General features: G+C 42.6%; 1 protein-coding gene across 2 annotated transcripts in view; it reads left to right on the top strand.

The window, feature by feature from the left end:
- Positions 1-21201, top strand: part of NFXL1 (nuclear transcription factor, X-box binding like 1) — a 103210-nt gene that overhangs the window by 36406 nt on the left and 45603 nt on the right. For both annotated transcript variants that reach the window (XM_054029077.1, XM_054029076.1), the window contains exons 10-12: positions 555-677; positions 10522-10612; positions 17128-17248. In XM_054029077.1, coding sequence (XP_053885052.1) covers positions 555-677; positions 10522-10612; positions 17128-17248 — 335 coding nt within the window. The remainder of the gene's footprint in view (positions 1-554; positions 678-10521; positions 10613-17127; positions 17249-21201) is intronic.

The raw sequence follows: 21201 nt of genomic DNA, 5'->3' as shown, positions 1-21201 counted from the left end.
ATGACATCAGGAAAGAATCTGTTGGGACTGTATCCTCTGTTTGGGTGCTGAGGTGGAAGGGAGTTTTTCCAATTACTGTTTTACTTATGCAAAAAAAATTGTCATCTTCCTGCCTTTCATAACTCTGCCCCTTCATACTTGTTCATTCTTATTGGGCTACTCTTCTGTGTTCTTCACTCTGCCAGTAATGGCAACCTCGTTTGCTCATGAGTAAGCATCTCAGACATCTTCCACTCTGTCCTTTTTATGCTCTCTCAATTGATCTTTAAGGTTACTCCCCATCCTCTTTCCGTTATTGCCTTCAGATAATCTCAGGTACAATGCCTGTGGGATACTAGCTAACGTATGGCAGTTGGAAAGAGAGTCAGGTAAGCTTGGGTTGTAAGCTGTGCAGAGCAGGGACAGTGTCCTCATATGTTTGTATAGTGCCTAACACAGTATGGTCTCTGGATGATAACGTAATAAAGTTAATCAGTTTGCCTTATGGTTCTTAGTAGAAAACTCTTTAGCTTCCAACTATAATGTGTCGCCATTATTCCCCCCCCCCCCCCCAGGAAGTTGAAAAGCAGTGTCGTTGTGGAAAGCATACTAAACGCATGCCATGTCATAAACCGTATCTCTGTGAGACAAAGTGTACTAAAATTCGTGATTGCCAGAAGCACCAATGCAAGAGAAAGGTGAGTGTTAAAATAAGTATTAACAATACAGTTACACAGCAATCATTAATGTTCTAAATTTGGCTCTTTTTCAGTTTTTGGTCCAATTTATATTCGTGTTGTACAAATGTAGCATTGCATCAACATACCTTTTGTTTCACATTTGGAAGGCTTTCTTTCAACTGTAAGGGCTAGCTAATTAATAAATAAAAGCTCAGAATCTGCCGCATAGGGTAGAGTCTGTGGCAAATTCCAAAACTGAAGAATAGAGGTTGCTTAAACTATGCTGCTGGGAATATATTTTGATATTAACTATCTCTATTTTTCCGAAATAGCTTTCCCCTTCTATTTCAACATATCTTTTTGAAGGTTTGAATTGACAGTCAAGTTGTTCAAAAGTCTCAGATTATCTATAGCCTTTGCAGAAGGTGTTTGTTGTTGATCTGAGGCGCTAATCTCTTGACAAGTTCCTTTTAGAGGGTACCTAGTAGATCTTGCAGCTTAGTCAGTTTTAAGGGAGTACTCACCAAGTAGATCAGCTTTTGCTTTCATTGGGACTTCAGTGCCTAAGGCCTTGGCTACACTTGAGAATTCACAGTGCTGCTGCAGCAGCGTTGTGAAGCACGAGTGTAGTCGCGCCACCAGCGCTGTGAGAGCTTTCTCGCAGCACTGTAAGTACTCCACCTCTCCGAGGGGAATAGCTTGCAGCGCTGCAGGCGCTGATTACACTGGCGCTGTGCAGCGCTGCGCTTGGGGGGTGGGGGAGGCGCCAGTGTAGCCAAGGCCTAAACTACCCTTTTGTGACTTTGAACATCTCCATCTAAAGGTTAATAGAAATAGTCTCCTCCTCTTCTCCTCCCCTCTCCCCCTCAAGCCTCCTTGCATATTAAAGAACAGGGTGACAGCCTATCTAAACCTTAACCCAGCTGTATTCCTTTTGTTAACATAAAGGAAGAACTCATGTCTGAAAACAATGAGGTGTGTGTAGTGAAAGCGTGCAGCACATTTAATGATTTTTCTTTTGTACTGTATCTCGGCTCTTCTGTGCAATGCTAGTAGGTACAGAACGTGTTTAATTCTTTTCCAAGGTGCTGGTTTTCTTACAGTTTTTTTAATACTGGTGGGCTAGGTACACATTACTAATAAAATTGTCAGAGATCATTCAGAGAATTTTATTTGTATTCAATTCGTGTGATTCATGTAATGGAAAGTTTCAAAATGGAAAAAATCTACAGTATGAGTTAAAAGAATTCTATGCTCATGTGGGATCATTACCACAAAAATTTGCTGTAGAAGTTTCTGTGCTCAACTCTGAAATAATTTCATATCTAGTAAACTTAGACATGAAAACTCCCAAATATAATTATTGTTGCAATTGGAGCACACTTACACATCAAATCATCCGTTAGAGAGATTCATTGCTCCTGACGTTTGTGTTCAGGGTATGTGGGTGCGGCACTAAGCAGCTGTACTAGAATTTGGTTATAGACATCAGTTTAGGCCGTCCTTTGCTCAAAATTCTCATCTCTTACATGTGCTATATGTAGATCTGAGGCCAAATTAAATATGCATAGAAGCATAATTTCCAGTTTTTTATGTAGAGAGAGCACTAATAGTCAGCCAAGAGGCTCCAAGTAGCGTTTTGCCTGATTATTGCTTATTTCGTTATTATAATTAAAACTCCCAATGTTCCTCCATATGCCAAGGCAAACACCTCGGCCCAAATGGGAACTGACTCTCTCTTTAAAGATTTGACTGCTACAAATAAGTATATAACTGTTCCACTGTATCATTCGTATTTGGAAAGAGCAAAATACATAAGTGGAACCTGAGGAAGGCTGTGAGGGGTCTGAAATTGTATCTTCCTGTTCATTATTTGTTGTTTGTCCTCTTTTTAAGAATGTCCTTGAATGCAGTAAGTGAGCCATAGGATATTAGGGGGAGAAGAAGCAGTCCTTATTTTTTCCCTTTTTAGTAGCTTTCCGAGGACAATTGGTAGGCAATCTCAGTGACCCAGCCAGTCAGTCATTTTTAACTAAAATGACCAGATTGACTCTGTGTTTTGAGGTATACGGGTGAATTTCTGGCTTGATTTTTGTTTTATGGGATTCTTTTCAGCAGTCTTAGGGTATGTCTACACTACGAGAGTAGTTCGATTTTACTTAAAGCGAATTTGTGGAACTGATATTACAAAATCGAACGTGTGTATCCACACTAAGGACAGTAATTCGGCTTTGTGAGTCCACACTAATGGGGCAAGCGTCGACATTGGAAGCGGTGCACTGTGCGTAGCTATCTCACAGTTCCCGCAGTCCCTGCTGCCCATTGGAATTCTGGGTCGAGCCCCTAATGCCTGCTGGGGCAAAAAAATGTGTCGAGGGTGGTTTTGGGTAACTCGTCATTCAACCCTCACTCCTGCCTTTCCTCTGTGAAAGTGTCGGCGGGCAATCAGTTCGCGCACTTTTCTGGTGATTAACAGCGTGGACGCCACAGCACCGCGAGCATGGAGCCCGCTGCGATCATCGCTGCAGTTGTGGCCGTTGTCAACACCTCGCATCTTATCATACACCTTTTTCAGAGTCAGATGCTGAGAAATCGGGCAAGGAGGCTACGGCAGCGCGGTGAGGACATTAAGTCTGAGAAGGGCACAGACCTCTCGCAAAGCACGGGACCCCGCGCCGTGGACATCATGGTGGCAATGGGTCATGTTGATGCTGTGGAACGGCGATTCTGGGCCCGGAAAACAAGCACGGACTGGTGGGACCGCATAGTGCTGCAGGTCTGGGATGAATCACAGTGGCTGCGAAACTTTCGGATGCGGAAGGAAACTTTGCTGGAACTTTGTGAGTTGCTGTCCCCTGCCCTGAAGTGCAAGGACACCCGGATGCGAGCAGCCCTGACTGTCCAGAAGCGAGTAGCCATAGCCCTCTGAAAGCTTGCAACGCCAGACAGCTACCGGTCAGTCGCCAATCAATTTGGAGTGGGCAAATCTACCATGGGGGTTGCTGTGATGCAAGTAGCCAACGCAATCGTTGAGCTACTGCTGTCAAAGGTAGTGACCCTGGGAAACGTGCAGGTGATCATAGATGGCTTCGCTGCGATGGGATTCCCAAACTGCGGTGGGGCTATAGATGGAACTCACATCCCTATCCTGGGACCGGCCCACTAGGCCAGCCAGTACATTAACCGAAAGGGCTACTTTTCAATGGTGTTGCAAGCACTGGTGGACCATAGGGGACATTTTACCAACATCAACGTCGGATGGCCGGGCAAGGTTCATGACGCTCGTGTTTTCAGGAACTCTGGTCTGTTTAGACGGCTGCAGGAAGGTATTTACTTCCCGGACCATAAAATAGCTGTTAAAAAAACAACAAGGAGTCTGGTGGCACCTTAAAGACTAACAGATTTATTTGGGCATAAGCTTTCGTGAGTAAAAACCTCACTTCTTCGGATGCATAGAGTGAAAGTTACAGATGCAGGCATTATATACTGACACATGGAGAGCAGGGAGTTACTTCACAAGTGGAGAACCAGTGTTGACAGGGCCAATTCAATCAGGGTGGATGTAGTCCACTCCCAATAATAGATGAGGAGGTGTCAATTCCAGGAGAGGAAAAGCTGCTTCTGTAGTGAGCCAGCCACTCCCAGTCCCTATTCAAGCCCAGATTAATGGTGTTGAGTTTGCAAATGAATTTTAGTTCTGCTGTTTCTCTTTGAAGTCTGTTTCTGAAGTTTTTTTGTTCAATGATAGTGACTTTTAAATCTGTAATAGAATGTCCAGGGAGATTGAAGTGTTCGCTTACTGGCTTGTGTATGTTACCATTCCTGATGTCCAATTTGTGTCCATTTATTCTTTTGCGGAGGGACTGTCCGGTTTGGCCAATGTACATGGCAGAGGGGCATTGCTGGCACATGATGGCATATATGACATTAGTGGATGTGCAGGTGAATGAGCCCCTGATGGTGTGGCTGATGTGGTTGGGTCCTCTGATGCTGTTGCTAGAGTAGATATGGGGACAGAGTAGGCAACGAGGTTTGCTACAGGGATAGGTTCCTGGGTTGGTGTTTCTGTGGTGTGGTGTGTAGTTGCTGGTGAATATTTGCTTCAGGTTGGGGGGTTGTCTGTAAGCGAGGACTGGCCTGCCTCCCAAGGTCTGTGAGAGTGAGGGATCATTTTCCAGGATAGGTTGTAGATCGTGGATAATGCGCTGGAGAGGTTTTAGCTGGGGGCTGTATGTGATGGCCAGTGGTGTTCTGTTATTGTCCTTGTTGGGCCTGTCCTGTAGTAGGTGATTTCTGGGTACCCGTCTTGCTCTGTCAATCTGTTTCCTCACTTCCCCAGGTGGGTATTGTAGTTTTACGAATGCTTGATAAAGATCTTGTAGGTGTTTGTCTCTGTCTGAGGGGTTGGAGCAAATTCGGTTGTATCTTAGGGCTTGGCTGTAGACAATGGATCGTGTGATGTGTCTTGGATGGAAGCTGGAGGCATGTAGGTACGTATAGCGGTCAGTAGGTTTCCGGTATAGGGTGGTGTTTGTGACCATCACTTATTTGTACTGTAGTGTCCAGGAAGTGGATCTCTTGTGTGAACTGGTCCAGGCTGAGGTTGATGGTAGGGTGGAAATTGTTGAAGTCCAGGTGGAATTCTTCAAGGGCCTCCTTTCCGTGGGTCCATATGATGTTGGGCATGTGGAGATGCCTATAGTCATCCTCAGGGACCCAGCCTACCCGCTAATGCCCTGGCTCATGAATCCCTATACAGGTGCCCTGGACAGTGAAAAAGAACTCTTCAACTACCGGCTGAGCAAGTGCAGAATGGTGGTGGAGTGTGCTTTTGGACGTCTGAAGGGGAGATGGAGAAGGTACTGACTCGCTCTGATCTCAGCGAAACCAATATCCCCATTGCTATTGCAGCTTGCTGTGTGCTCCACAATCTCTGTGAGAGCAAGGGGGAGATGTTTATGGCGGTGTGGGAGGTTGAAGCAAATCGCCTGGCTGTTGATTATGCCCAGCCAGACACCTGGGCGATTAGAAGAGCCCAGCGGGACGCGCTGTGCCTCCGGGAAGCTTTGAAAGCTAGGTTCCAGAGTGAGCAGGGTAACCTGTGACTATTAAGTTTGTTTAAAGAGAAGCTGAACCTGCCCCCTGTTCTTTACCCAGTTAATGTTGACTATCCTCTCCAGTTACCAACCCCTTTTCCCCCCCCTTCCAACACATCTTTAAAAATAAAATAAATGAAACTTTGTTCATTAACACCGTTCTCTTCATTAAGGATTTCGCAGTAAAGGGTTGAAACTGGGATGCAGACTGTGGTGGGGAGTGGGTGTAGTGATGGAAAGAACGCTTCTAAACTTGAGGAATGACAGGCTCCTGCTCCTAGAGCGGTCCGCAATGGTGGACTGGTTGTTTCAACGGAGCCTGCCACCCCTCCTTTTCAGGACTCTGTGTGTGGTGGCTTTGTGACTTTGTGGCGGGGGAGGGCGGTTACAGATCCCCTGCTGTGTGGCTCTGTCATCCAGGCTAAGGACCGCTGCATAAGATCTGTAACCGCCCTCCCCCGCCACAAACTCACATAGCCCCCCCACAGAACATGAAAACCACCTCCCAGACTGACCAGTGTGCCAGTGACTGCAATGTGTGTGTGACCTTCTGCTGAACCTGCCCCCGTATCTGTACCCTGGTAAAGGTGACTGTGCTCTCCTATTACCAACCCCTTTTCCCCCTTCAAACACACTGTCCTCTAAAAGAACATGACAGAAACAATAGTTAACAGAAACTTATTTTTTATTGGCAACTACACAGTTAGGGGATGAAACTGGGATGGGGGCTTGGGTGAGGTGCATTTGCAGGGAAGGAAAGGACATATCAAATCTTTGGGAATGAGAGCCTTCTGTTACTTGAGCAGTCTGCAGGGGTGGAGTGACTTTTTTCAGGGCCCCTGCCGCCCCTCCTTCTTGGGACTTTAGGTGAGAGGGGGGACGGCAGTTTGTGGCGGAGGAGGGTGATTAGAGATAGAATGCAGAGGGGCTCTGTCCTCCTGCCTCCAGTCCTGCAGAACGTCTACAAGGCGCCGGAGCGTGTCCGTTTGCTCCCTCATTAGTCCAAGCAGCATTTGAGTCGCCTGCTGGTTTTCCTGCCGCCACCTGTCCTCCCTTTCGCTGTGTGAGTGTTGGTATTGCGACATGTTCTCCCTCCACTTGGTCTGCTGTGCCACCTCGGCTCGGGAACAGACCATAAATTCTGAGAACATCTCGTCCCGTGTCCTCTTCTTTCGCCGCCTGATTTGCGCCAGCCTCTGGGAGGGGAATGCCGGGATAGCTCGGGAGACACTTGCAGCTGTGGGATGGGAAAAAGGGAGTGAATTCCTCAAAAAGATAAAATTTTGCAAACAATGAATATAGTCTTTCTCTGTGAACAAGACCATGCACAGTACCTATCACGTGTGCACTCAGTACAAGGTCGAATTTTCTGTCTTCACCTTGAGTGCCTGGGGTCTTGCTGTACAGATCACACAAGCGGGGCCGGACACCGGAATTCTGCTAGCTGGCGGCCATGGTAAGCCGTAGACTTTTGGCTGCTTAAAGCTTAATTTACAGCAGTGCCCTCCTTTCACGTTCCAAGCAATGCTCCTAGTGTTGACCAGTTCCTGGTGCCGGTGATCCGGCCAGCATGAACTCTGCCCCTGTCCCACCCCCGTGGTGGCTGTCCCCGGGAAAGATCCCTGCATGCTGCCGGCGATCCGGCCGGCATGAACTCTGCTCCTGTCCCCGGGAAAGATCCCTGCATGCTGCCAGCGAACCGCTCAGCAGGAACAGTTCGCCTCCCCACCCCCACCGTGTGCCGCCAGTTACAGTTATTTAAAGGAATAGGCAATCAGTCCCCATACTAAAATTCCCCTAATTCAAAGCAGGTCACCATGAGTGATATTACTCTGATGAGGATTACGGAGGCAGAGAAAGACCGCATGCTGCGTGAATGCCAGCAAACACCAGGGCCGTATGCCGCCATGCTTTGCCAGGCAATGACCCCGGAGTACCTGCTGCTAGCCTGGCGCGGAAAAGTTTCCTACCATGGAGGAGGCAGTAAGGCCGCTCTCCCCAGGAACCTGATGCAAAGGCTTTCACATTACCTCCAGGAGAGCTTCGTGGAGATGTCCCTGGGAGATTTCTACTCTATCCCCAGACATGTTAACAGACTTTTCCAGTAGCTGTACTGGCAAGGACTAAAAAGTTAAGCGCCTAGGGCAAACTAATAATTAAAAACCCGTTGTTAACATACCATGCCTATTCTATTCAAAATAAATGTTTACAACACTTACCTACTGATGTTTCCCCGATTCACGGTCCGGGTTACCGCCTTGGGAGGGTTGGTAGGGGATCTCTGTGAGGGTGATGAAGAGGTCCTGGCTGTCGGGGAAATCAGCGTTGAAAGTGCTGTCGACTGCCTCGTCGTCCTCCTCTCCTTCCTCATCTTCCCCGTCTGCGAACAGCTCCGAGGAAGTGGCTGTCGACAATACTCCATCGTTAGAGTCCACGGACAGTGGTGGTGTAGTGGTGGCGGCCACACCTAGAATGGAATACAGTGCCTCGTAGAAATGGCATGTCTGGGGCTGGGATCCGGAGCATCCGTTTGACTCTTTGATCTTCTGGTACCCTTGTCTCAGCTCCTTGATTTTCACGCGGCACTGCGTTGCATCCTGGCTGTATCCTCTCTCCGTCATGGCTTTTGAGATCTTCTTGTAGATCTTCGCATTCCATCTTTTCGTTCGCAGCTCCGAAAGCACAAACTCATCGCCCCACACAGCGATCAGATCCAAGACTTCCCGATCAGTCCATGCTGGGGCCCTCTTTCTATTCAGCGATTGCATGGTCACCTCTGCTGGAGAGCTCTTCATCGTTGCCAGTGCTGCTGAGCTCGCCACGATGTCCAAAGAGGAAATGAGATTCAAACTGGCCAGACAGGAAAGGGAATTCAAATTTTCCCAGGGCTTTTCCTGTGTGGCTGGTCAGAGCATCCGAGCTCGGACTGCTGTCCAGAGCGTCAACAGAGTGGTGCACTGTGGGATAGCTCCTGGAGCTATTAGCGTCAAATTCCGTCCACACTAACACTAATTCGACATGGCCATGTCGAATTTAGCGCTACTCCTCTCGTCGGGGAGGAGTACAGAAATCGATTTAAAGAGACCTCTGTCGAAATAAATAGCTTCGTCATGTGGATGGGTACAAGGTTAATTTGAATTAACGCTGCTAAATTCGACATAACCTCCTAGTGTAGACCAGGCCTTCTCGGCTCCTTAGAGCTGTGGTCCAATTGTAGTATCCAGGATATGTGAGGTGTTAGACAAACATAGGAAGGTGGAGTTTCTGACTCGAAGAGTCTACAAACTGGGGTTTGTTTGTTTTTTATTTCCATCACACTTATTTTAAAGATGGTCTGCTGAGCAAAATTACTGTCTGCACTGCTACTTTATGCTATACAAAGGCTGCCTCAGACACTTCAAAACTTTTTTCTAACATTGGAAATATCAGGGGCTAATTCCTCTTTTTGTTGAAGGACCTGAATAATGATGTCACAAAAAGTTGTCATGTGAGCTGCAGCCTTCCCCTTCCTTCATTCTCCCAACAAAAGAGAGATGAGCTGCTGCGTCTTTACTTCTAATGTAAAAGACAAACAACCCTTCATCCCTCAAAGTAAAAGAAAAACTTTAAGATTATCTATATGCATCATAAATAAATGACGAAGGTACAGACATTTTTCAGCTCTGCAGTTCAGTTTTAAAAACTAGACTAGACAAAGCACAAGTAAATGTATTGTAAGGAGCGATCTTGAATTTGCAGTGGGTTAGACTAGGTGACCTAAAGTTCTCTTATTTTTCTAGAGACGAAGAACAGAGTAAATGTTGTAGTTAGCAGGGAGTTCCAGTTCCTTTGGGCCCTTTCCCTAGCTTTTAACTAGTTATCCTCTAAATCTTACAAGTAAATATTTCAGAAATAGAAGAGGTATTTTAGTATTGACATTTTTTTAAGCTGATGTGGGTGGGAGAACATGGCACATTGGTAATGTATACGAATTACACATTTGGGTATTTGAGCCCAAATTAAAAAGAGATCCGTCAGGCAAAATGTAAAAAAAAATTTCATTGATTTACTTTTTAAAACTTTGAATTTGTAGTACTGAAGTAAAGAAAACTGTTGGGTTTTTAGTTTTGACTGGCACATTCTTAAAGCATTTTACGAATTATGGTATAGTGAAGAGAACAGAGTTGCCATCTTTCAGTTGAACAAAAAAAAAGCCCAAGCTCCTTTTGCTAATCCCCTATCCCTTCTTTCTTTAGTTCTCTTTCCCAGGTGCAAGGGGGAGGGATTGCTGTCTCTTGCCCTGGAGTCCATTCATTTGTTCTGCTTGATACATGTGTACTGGGCAAAATGGATAGTATTACACACTTGAGAATAAGCACAATGAATGGACCACATCCCAGAAGCATGTAAGCAGTTATTCCTATGCTGCAGGCACAGAGATGGTGAAAAACAGAACTTGGAGAGTGCTGGGCCAGACCCAGGCTAATGACAATCATAATCATGCAAACTGTACAGTAGTTGAGTCTAAAATGACTTCACAAGTCAGCCATGTGCAAAAGTATTCTAGATATTCATCTGAATAGGTGTGGGCTTTTTTATTAGAAGGTCTATATCTTGCTAATGTATTGAAATGACACTTTCAAATGACTTTCTAGTGTATTTTTTATTACAAGCACTCAGTTTCTGTACTTCTACTGTCTCTCATATGAATGGCATTGAAAGAATATGACATACGTTGGAAATTTTAAAATAGCCAGTTCTGTGGAATGTTTCTTTTTATTTTATAGTGTTGTTCTGGAAACTGTCCACCTTGTGATCAACTCTGTGGACGGACTTTAGGATGTAGAAATCACAAGTGTCCTTCGGTTTGCCACAGAGGTAAGACTACGCTGAAAAATACCAGTTGTATTGATGCCTTTTTGTTGGAATACTGTTTCTGTTGGCACTAGAATGGGATTTTTTTCAACCATACTGCCTGGAAGAATTGTCTCCCTTTCCTGGATGTCTGTCTGCCTCTTTGGGTAGGGACAAGTAAGGAACTGGTATTTGGATTCTCTCATTTTGCACAATGACAGACAAGTCTCAGGGTTTCTTACCTGGTAACTTTTGTTTGATAGAGTTCCACTGAAGGGGAATACCTATCGTAATAACTGTTTTGGTCTTTTGTAGGTTAATTTTTCTTTCAAAGTAACTGTGTTTATTGAATATGCAGTGTGTGAGGCCTAGTTACATCTACATATTGTTCATGTGGTCATGTTTGGTGGTTTCTAAAACAGAATATGCAGTGGCTCATGAACCTTTTGGGGCTCATGACCCATTTGTAAATGTTTATGGCTTGTTGCGAACCAGTACATAGTCTGGGGGTGGAGGCCTGGGGGTTGTTTTAGTCAGATCCTGCGCCCCAACGGGGGTTGAGTCCTGCCTGGCACTCACCCCACAGTGGCAGCTCCTACGGCTCCTGTGCTGCGGGGCTGGCTGGGCTTGGCTCTGCTCCAGGCATTGCAACCTGCGGGATTGCAGTGTTTTCTAGGTTTGGCCCTGTCCTCCTGACTGGACCAAATTTGTGAGTGGAGTTGTGATCTGGCTCATAAGGTTGCAGTGCTACTCACTCAAATTTGGCCTATCTGGACTCCCGTCGTCATGACAGCTGGGCTAAATGTGAGTGGCACTTGGATTCCCAGAGATTGCAATGCCAGGAGCAGGAGGCAAGCCCCGCCATCCCCATGGTACAGGAGCTGCCACGTGACCCTTTGAAACATTCTGGGCGATCCCATTTTTGTTCCTGACCCCTGGGTTGAGAAACCCTATGCTAGAGGGCTCAGGGTGTTTTTTAATTTTGATAGAAGATGAGTGTTTTGGTATTTTACTGGTTAGAAAAAATAAAAACTAGTTACTAGACACATGACAAAGGAACCTAAGAAAAGTGCCCTCCACCAGCTCCAGATCCCAGTTATAAAGAAACATGAGACTGGCCATACTGGGTCAGACCAATGGTCCATCCAGCCCAGCATCTTGCCTTCCAGCAATGACTGGTGCCAGATACTTTAAATGAACAGAACAGGGTTATTTATCAAGTGGTACATCCCCTGTTGTCCACTCCCAGCTTCTGGCAGTCAAAGGCTTAGGCTTGGTCTACACTACGTATTTACTCCAGTATAACTACATCGCTCAGGGGTAGACAAAATCTACAACCCTGAGTGATACTGACTTTAACTCTGCGTGTAGACAGCACTATGCCGGTAGAATTTCTCCCTCCAACATTGCTACTGTCTCTCTTGGAGGTGGAGTTATTTAGCCGATGGGAGATCTCTCTCCTGTCAGCTTAGGGCGTCGTCACCAGACACACTAGAGCATCGTCAGTGTAAAGTTGTAGTGTAGACCTGCCCTCAGACACCCAGAGCATGGAATTGTCCCTGACCATCCTGGCTAATAGCCATTGATGGACCTATCCTACATGAACTTATCTAATTCTTTTTTGAATGCAGTTACCCTTTTGGCCTTCACAACATCCCCTGGCAACAAGATCCACAGGTTGACTGTATGTTGTGTAAAGAAGTACTTCCTTTTGTTTGTTTTAAACCTTTTGCCTATTAATTTCTTTGGTTCTTTTATTATGTGAAGGGGTAAATAACACTTCCTTATTCACTGTCTCCATACCAGTCATGATTTTATAGATCTCTTTCATATCCGCTCTTAGTCTTTTCTTTTTCAAGATGAAAAGTCAGTCTTTTTAATCTCGCTTAATATGGAAGCTGTTCGGTCCCTCTAACCATTTTTGTTGTCCTTCTCTGTACTGTTTCCAATTCTAATGTATCTTTTTTGAGAAGGGGAGATCAGAGATGCACATTCAAGGTGTGGACATACCATGTATTTATATAGTGGCATTATAATTTCTGTTCTTATCTGTCCCTTTCCTAATAGTTCCTAAAATTCTATTAGCTTTTTTGACTGCTACTGCACATTGAGCAGATATTTTCAGAGAACTAGCCATGATTACGCCAACATTGTTGTTTGTTTTTGTTTGGGTTTTTTTTGTGGTAACACCTAATTTGGATCCCATCATTTTGTATGTGTAATTGAGTTTAGTTTTCCAATGTGAATTACTTTGCATTTTTCAGCACTGAATTTCATCTGCCAATTAGTTGCCCAGTCACTCAGTGTAGTGCGATCCCTTTGTAACTCTTCGCAGTTAGCTTCAGATTTAATTATTTTGAATAATTTTGTATAGTCAGAAAACTTTGCCACCTTACTGTTTACCCCTTTTTTCCAGATCATTTGACTAAGTTGAACAGCATTGGTCCCAGTACAGATCCTTGAGGGAGTCCACTATTTACAAAACCAACAAGAAGTCCGGTGGCACCTTAAAGACTAACAGATTTATTTGGGCATAAGCTTTCGTGGGTAAATCTGTTAGTCTTTAAGGTGCCACCGGACTCCTTGTTGGTTTTGTGCATACAGACTAACACGGCTATCCCCTGATACTTTCCACTATTTACCTCTCTCCACTGTAAAAACTGACCGTTTATTCCTGCCCTTTGTTCCCTGTCTTTTTAACCATTTACTGATCCATGAGAGAACCTTCCCTTTTATCCCATGATTGCTTACTTTGCTTAGAATCCTTTGGAGAGGGATTTGTCGAAGGCTTTTTGAAAATCTAAGTACGCTATATGCATTGGATCACCCTTGTCCACATGCTTGTTGACCGCCCCTTAAAGAATTCTAAAAGATTGTTGAGGAATGATTTTCCTTTACAAAAGCCACGTTGACTGCTCTTCCACATATTGTGTTCATCTATGTATCTGATAATTGTTCTTTACTATAGGTTTCAACCAGTTTGCCTTGTACTGAAGTTAGGATTATGTGTTATTATATAATGGCTACATCTGTAATTTTCCCTCCACGCATCTGAAGAAGTGGTTTTTTACCCACGAAAGCTTATGCCCAAATAAATCTGTTAGTCTTTTTAAGGTGCCACTGGACTCCTTGTTGTTTTTATCGTTTTATACTTTCTACTGCTGTCATCGCATAGTATGTGGATGCCCAGGGAAAAACACATGAGACAGAAGCGAAACTTCGAGATCTGATCATTTATAGGTGCTGTGAAATAAGTATAAAATTCATATGCCATTTCTGATTTATGAAAATAGTATCGTAGTCACCATAAACACACTAGTGTCACATGTTAATGTCTTTACTATAACTTAGTAATTGCTAAAACGGCATATCTAGATTTACTAATATATGTTCATACACTAAATTTTATACACAAACTTCTAAATGATGTTAATAAAATAAATATATATAATGTGTACACACACACACACACACACACACACACACACACACACACACACACACACACACACACACATATTTCCACAACGGTCTACTTTATTACAGAAAGCCTTTGAACTCCTTACATTTTTACAGGAATGTCATAAAAGTTTTATTGTTCTCTGTATGGCTAAAACACTGGTTGTTTACTTTAATGTATGAATTAGGGAATGTTGTGAGATTACTTCTTAAATTAATTCATTCCTTTGCACATTAAGAGGTGCATTAATGGCTGCGATGGGACCATAATGTTTGCTGAAAGATGATAAATTTATTTTGCAGACACTCAGGTTCATGGTCTCACTTTGCTGTCCAGACTTTAATTTTATAGCTTCATTATGTGGGACCTTGTTCCTTTTAGCATCATTTGTGTAGGTTTCTCTGTTGCTGTTGTAGCTTATTCTGTGTCACAAATTGAAAGCTTTGTTTTGATACGAAGTATATTTTGAGACCTTTTGGAGTGTTGCATCTTGTTTCCAGCTTTAATAGTGTATTGTTTTTTAACACGGGCTTATTCGAAGTGTTAAATAGAAATATAAACAAAGAGAGTTGGGAATAAAGAACCAGGAGGTCATTCATTTAGGGTTTGGAATGTGTGGAGACTTTAAGCAGCCTTTTGTTTATTTCTTGCCTCATAACTATGCATTTTTGTTTGAAGGTAACAAGATAACATTCATGTAATTAGAAAATTGTTGGTTCAGGATGCAGAGAAGGATAATAAAATGGTTTAGAGCATTTTCAGTTGAAAATAACTTGATCTAAAATCAGGCCTTCAAGTTTTAATGCAAAAATATATGATTCAAGTGCAAGCTATTTCATAGTATCATTACCTTTATAACTGCAGAGTAAAAGAATATCAGAATGTTCATTTTGCTTCAGTTTTCACTTAAAAAAAGGTTAATTAAGAGTGTGACTAGGTAATTAACACAATATGTATTAACAAAGGGAAAGGAAAGCAAGTCAAAATAGGGGGGAATAATAGGTTAAATATTCAGTTAAGGTGGATGTATTTAAATTGGCAGAGCCTGATAAAATTGATTCTACAGTACTTAAGGAACTAGCTGAGGCAATAATGGAACCATTAACAATTATCTTTGAGATCTCAGGGAGAACAGGTGAGTTCCTAGAGAATTAGAGAAGGGCAAATATACTACCGAGCTTTAAAAAGGGGAACAAAGAGGACCTGGAAAATTATAGACCTGTGAGACCTGGAAAGATCTGGAACAAATTATTAAACAGGTCAGTTTTCTAGCACCAACAAGAGAGGTAGTGTTAAGCAAGGAGTGATTCCTCATGAGTGTTTTCTTTCCTTCCTTCATTTTTACACTGTCCCCTAATATATGTTGTTCTTCCTCCTCTAACCCATGTAAACTTTATTTTCACTTTTAAGTTATAAAAACATTGTAGTGCTGAATCCAAGAGTAACTGCAGAGTTAACACTCTTGATGCTCTGTGCACTGAGAGAGGGAGGAGCACTGACCTCAGGAATACCACCGTTTTAATGAGTGCAAGACAGATGAGAAAATGCTGCAAACCTTGGCAAAGTACTTTTTGTGCATTAGCTGACCTCTTTTGTTGACAGTTAGCAAAAATGTCCTTCCCAAAGGAAATGGCACTGGTCCCTTTCATCGCTAACTTGGGTGTCTCTGTTTCTGCTGCTGCATAGCTGATAGGGCAGTTCCAGAATCTTTTGCATGCACAATGGCTATCGCCTGTTCTTCACGTAAAGGTGCATTTGTCAGCTGAAAAGTGACAGAAGTAGGCAGAAAATATGAATGACCCTCTGAAGTATGTATTAAATATAGGAATGCAAAATGTGGAAAGTCCCAAATGTGTCAAATCTCATATCTGCCCCTTCCCTTTTTCTAGGAATGCCAGTAGTTGTCCCCATTGATGCAAATATTTAAATAAGTTGTACACACATTATCCAGAGTCCGAGGTGTAGTCTTGCCATAGAGCTTTTAATTTTTTATAAAAATACATGTTACTCTGGTAGTACAGTACATTGGTGTCTATTTCATTAACATAATTGCATTTTTATTTATATATATATATATATATATATATATATATATATATATATATATATATATAAGTATAAGTAAAAAATGCACGCGCACACACCCCTTATTAAAAACTGGACACTTGCATATCCTTTTTGGGCAATTTGTGCTATCAGTGAGAGGCCTACTGATTCTAGAAATATTGCATCTCAGATACCATTGAGACAGCCAGGATTATCCACAAAGTTATATCCCCATTAATGGTTTTAAACTATACATTTTTTCATAAACTTAACAAGAAAATAGAGTTACAGATATGGAGTGGAAACCTGAACCTTTCTATCTCTGAGTCTGCTTTCTAATGCAGTTGATGTCAGCAGTGGCACACGCAGTAAAACTTTACATTTGTTATTTGATAAATAAAATGAATGGAAGAGTCTAAAAAAAAAAGTTATTTTAACCTTCTCTGATCTATACCTTTTTAATTTTGAAATATGTTAGTGTTTCCTAATATGAATAATTTAAAAAGAAGAAAGACTTATTAGATAGGTGCATTTTATCAGTCTCTGTGCAGTTAAGCTACAAATTTGCATTTTTGTCAAGCATGATAAAAGCTGCAAAATGGCATCTTATAAATGTCAGAAATCTGATTTTCTTTATGTTGACCTTTTAGAAATTGATGAAAGGCTATAATCTGTCTTCACATTCATAAGAGTCTGTGAAATATAAATAGCATTATGTAAGTGACTTGTCTAGCATTGATAATACTGCCTTGCATTTTAAATCTACAAATTGAACTTTTCTTATTTGGATGGTAGTTATATCACTATAGAACAATCAAACTTAATATTTGTTTCAAAGTCTGAAATTGTCCCTTCAAATTGGTTCTTGAAACTTTGAATCGAGATGCAAGTGTAACATTAGTTTTTTTCTTCAGACAATTCAGAGCAGACAGATTAGTACAAAAAGGTTCCCAAATTCAGAATTGTGATGATTACTGTTTCTAGAAGCAATGGGATATTTTTGACTATCACTCTGTTCATGTATTTGTTTTAGGTAGTTGCTACCCATGTCCGGAGACAGTAGATGTGTTATGCAATTGCGGTAAAACTGTTCTCAAAGTACCCTGTGGCAGAGAACGTAGCACCAAGCCTCCAAAATGCAAAAAGCTGTGCAGGTTGGTACAGAAGACTTATAAACGCACATTGGTTCCTAGTTCTTTGGATGACTTCAAGAATTTGAATTCATCTAAATACTTGCATGCTACTATTTCTGTGAAGGATGCATTATGTCAGATTTGGGGTATGTAAGACCATTGTCTTCCCAAGGTTGGTTGTATACTCAACTACACCAGGTGATTGCATCAGTGTCCCTTGAACTCAGATTACCCTTTTAGTTGGCTGACTCTTATTCTTCTGTCCTCAGAGGACTGCATCTCTTTGGAGCTCAACAGTTCTCCTTCTTAACTGGTCAAAGTAGTTGATGTTGAGGAGTAAAGGCCTTGTTTTCATTTTTACAATTGAAATATGGTTTTAGTGGCTTAAACCTTGCACTATGGAAATCTTTTCATTTGCCAAAAGAGCTGGCATTTTAAAACATCTGTATATAAAAATACCCAAAGGCCACTGATTTCAGTGTATGGGATGGGGAAAACGCACACTGAAATCCATAGAAAACTTATTTTATTGATTTTAATGTGCTCGTTTTAAAGCTTAATAGCTTGATTTTTTGTGTGGCATAGGACTAAAAACAATTTAGTCAACTATCTTTGTTTAAGGAAAAAATCAGTTTTAATAATTAAGTACATATATATTTAAATAATGGTTTAATGGTTCTATTGAGTTGTTAGAAAGATTCAGATTGACTGTCTCACTATGAAGTTAATTTTCCTTTAACATTATTTTTTATTTGCTTGCGGTTATTTTTTTCAGTCCTCTTCTAACATTATGGAACAGTCAAGGACATAGTGTCATGGCTCTACCTCAAAGAGGTAAAGAATCTGTCAAACTATAAATAAGGTCCCAGTCCTGCCTTCTTAGAAAGGGTCTTTCTTCAGGCGAGTTAAAGAACTGAAGGAAAGAGATTTAAGTATATAAAGGAGCATCTCTTCTAATGGGAGGAGAGTGAGATGTAGGATGGGAGAGACAGTGACACAAGAAATTGCCAATAAGTAACTTTCTTTTGTACATCCCTCTTCTTTCACTCCAGCAGTAGGGACAGTCACAGACACACAGAAAACTTACTAGCAGTACCGTATGGACGAGATTTTAACTTATTACCCTGTGAAGAACTGTGTCTGAAGAAACAATTCTCAGATATGGACAGATCCAGATTGACTGCACTTTACCACTTGTAGAGAAGACTGTACTGCTGTCTTAAACACGTTTGAAATGGGGTCTTCAACTCCTAGTCTGGGGAGTGACTATGACTAGCAGACTGATCTTTGACCAGTTTGTAGCACTGATGTTTTACTTCCTCATAGGCAAGGAAGATGCTGTCTGGTGATGATGGATTTATGACAGCTCTCAAAATAATTGCCACACCTCACTGAATGCTTGTGAATGAGACAAAAATAATGTTCCTGTTTAAAAAGAAACCTGACAAAAAATAAACCTGTTTATCTGGGAAGTGAAGTCTATCTGTCTGGGAAAAGTAGATTTTGGCAGAGTGGGAAAATGATAATTTGATGCGATTCGAAGGTTGACCCAGTCTGCCAGCAGGCTCATCAACTCCTGAAACCAGGGGTGTCTGTCTCACCAAAAGACTAACAGTATCATATCTTATTTGTCCTGCTTCACCACCTTAAGCACTCGGGAGAGGGGGAGGAGTAAGGTTGCGGGGGAGCAGAATCTTGGCTCTTCGCCTAGTACTTTGGGCTAAAGATTAACATAGATACACGAGGGCCTGAGTGTACAGAGAGCAAGGAAGCTAGATCAGTTTATTCTACAACAGTCAATCACTGAAATTCCAGGATGCAGTATATTTGCTTGGAGCTGAAGGTATTGAAATACCATTCACTGATTGTCAGTTGGTGTCAGCTGAACTGCCCTTCCAATTTTCCCCTGCAAATAGCCTGCCCAAAATGACCAGAAGTGACACTCTGCTCAGATCCAGGAGAGGGATTCTGAAAATAGGCATGCACTTGGTCCCTGCTTGCTCAGCCCAGTTGCTAGACTGCATCAGAAGGTACTTGTGAAAGTACAATACCTTTTGTGTCTGAAGGGCTAAGATGGTCTGAGGCTCAAGTCAGCTGATGATCAGTCTCTGTGAAGGAACCAAGTCCACTGCAGTGTGGGGGAACCCTGGTGCAAGTCCTATCCTGGGACTGGTATCCATGGTCAGAAACTAGGTAGCAAAAGAAGGGTCCACCATGTTATGGGGTAAATTGGAACAACTGGAAAGGAAGGAAGAGACTGCTGGTGGAAAAGAGGGATTACTTGGAGGAAGAGGCAGAATGCCATCTGGCCAGAGGGAAGTATTGTAGATGCTGAAAATAAACCCAGGATGTAGCTCACCACAGGCTACAAAGTGGTTCAGAAGACAAAGAGAGGCTTTGACCAGATTATTCCATGTCTTAAGTCTTTTCAGTAGAGCCCTAAAGCCTATCTGGAGAAATGTGTTCATTTGCCACTCTACTGTCCAGGATCAGAAGAGCCTGAAAGAAGCAAATGTGAATTGTCCTGAATGATTAGGAAGCCCTGGGTTGCATGGTACTACAGAACCTTGGCCCGTGACCACTTCAACAGGGCTCTGATCAGAATGCCTTTGAGAGGGGAAAACAAGTATATCCTAGCCTGATCAAAATTGGCCACTAGAATTGCCAGGTTCTTGTGAAGCTCCATGGGGATGGATGAAAAACTGAAGATTGAGAACAAACCACATGTGACAGATGTTAGTCATGTGATATAGTGCACTACTGGAAAATGCTTAGATGCTACAGGGAAGAGGATGGTGTAAAAAAACGTATATAGAACAGACTGAAGAGTGACAGACAAAATGGTAGTGTTTGTCTGAAGCGAAGTGGAGAACATTCCATTGGCCCAGGTGGATGGGGACATGAAGATAGGTATCCTGAAGGTCAGCTGAGTAATGGAAACTTTCCTGTGAGACAGATAGCCTTAGGTCTCCTTGCCTTCCATCCAAACCTTTCATTTGCACAAGTTCAGGAAGCAACTGCAAAACCTCATATTCCTGTGCTTTAGAGAGTAATGAAAATAAAATACTGAGCTGACCTACCCCGATTGCCTATGGCAACTGATTGAATGTCTCTCTTATCCAGAAAATCTTAATTTTTTGATGATTCATGAGGGCCTACAGGGATGGAGAGAAAGTACTAGTGCTCAAGTGCCCAAGAAGAGCATAACACTTTCAAGTTAATACCTCATTCAGCTGTCCTGAGAAGAGGTGGCTGAAGTCCTTGAGAAGTGCCACGTTTGACTTTCCACTTAAAGCAAAGGTGGAAGCTGAGCCAACCTGATCTCAGTAGGGCTGCTTACGTTGGTAGGCAGCAGAGGAGGTGGTGGTGCTGTTGAAGTCTCTTCTTTTGGGTGCAGGTTGTCCTGAGAAGAAGATAGGGGAAACCATGAAAGCAAACGACTGGTTTGCAAAAATGTGAGGAGTAGACCGTATCTACATTGGAGTGGAAGGTAGAGGAAGATTGGTGATTAGAGTACTTGAGTTACAATTGAAATCTGCATTCAGTTCCTGGCTCTCATTTCCTGTAAACCCTCCATGTCTGTTGCCCATTTGTAAATTGGAGATCATTCTTCCCAATGATTGTGAGGTGAACTCATGAATCATTGAGGGTTTGTTTGTTTGTTTTTGTTTTGTTTGTTTTTGTTTTGTTTTGTGAGGTGCTTGGTTTCCACAGAGTTTGAGGCCATATAAGAACAGAGTGGACAAACTGGGGTCTTGTTAGATTCTTTACCTCCTTGCTTCCTAATAGGTGGAGCTGGAAAACATTGTATGTGCTGGACTGTCTGTATTGTTATGGATGTTCCACAATGGTTAGTGTATCTTGGAACATGTGGGAAGAAGCATTTCCCTGCAGTGTTTTGTTGGCCTGTGGAATTCACTGCCACGGGGGTCAGAGTCAAATATTATTGCTGGATAATTTTATGATTATTAAGC

The sequence above is a fragment of the Malaclemys terrapin genome, chromosome 5, assembly GCF_027887155.1.
Source record: "Malaclemys terrapin pileata isolate rMalTer1 chromosome 5, rMalTer1.hap1, whole genome shotgun sequence".
In the NCBI taxonomy this organism is placed as follows: Eukaryota; Metazoa; Chordata; order Testudines; family Emydidae; genus Malaclemys; species Malaclemys terrapin.
The sequence above is the reverse complement of the archived record's forward strand: the minus strand, read 5'-3'. Positions and strand labels throughout refer to the sequence as shown.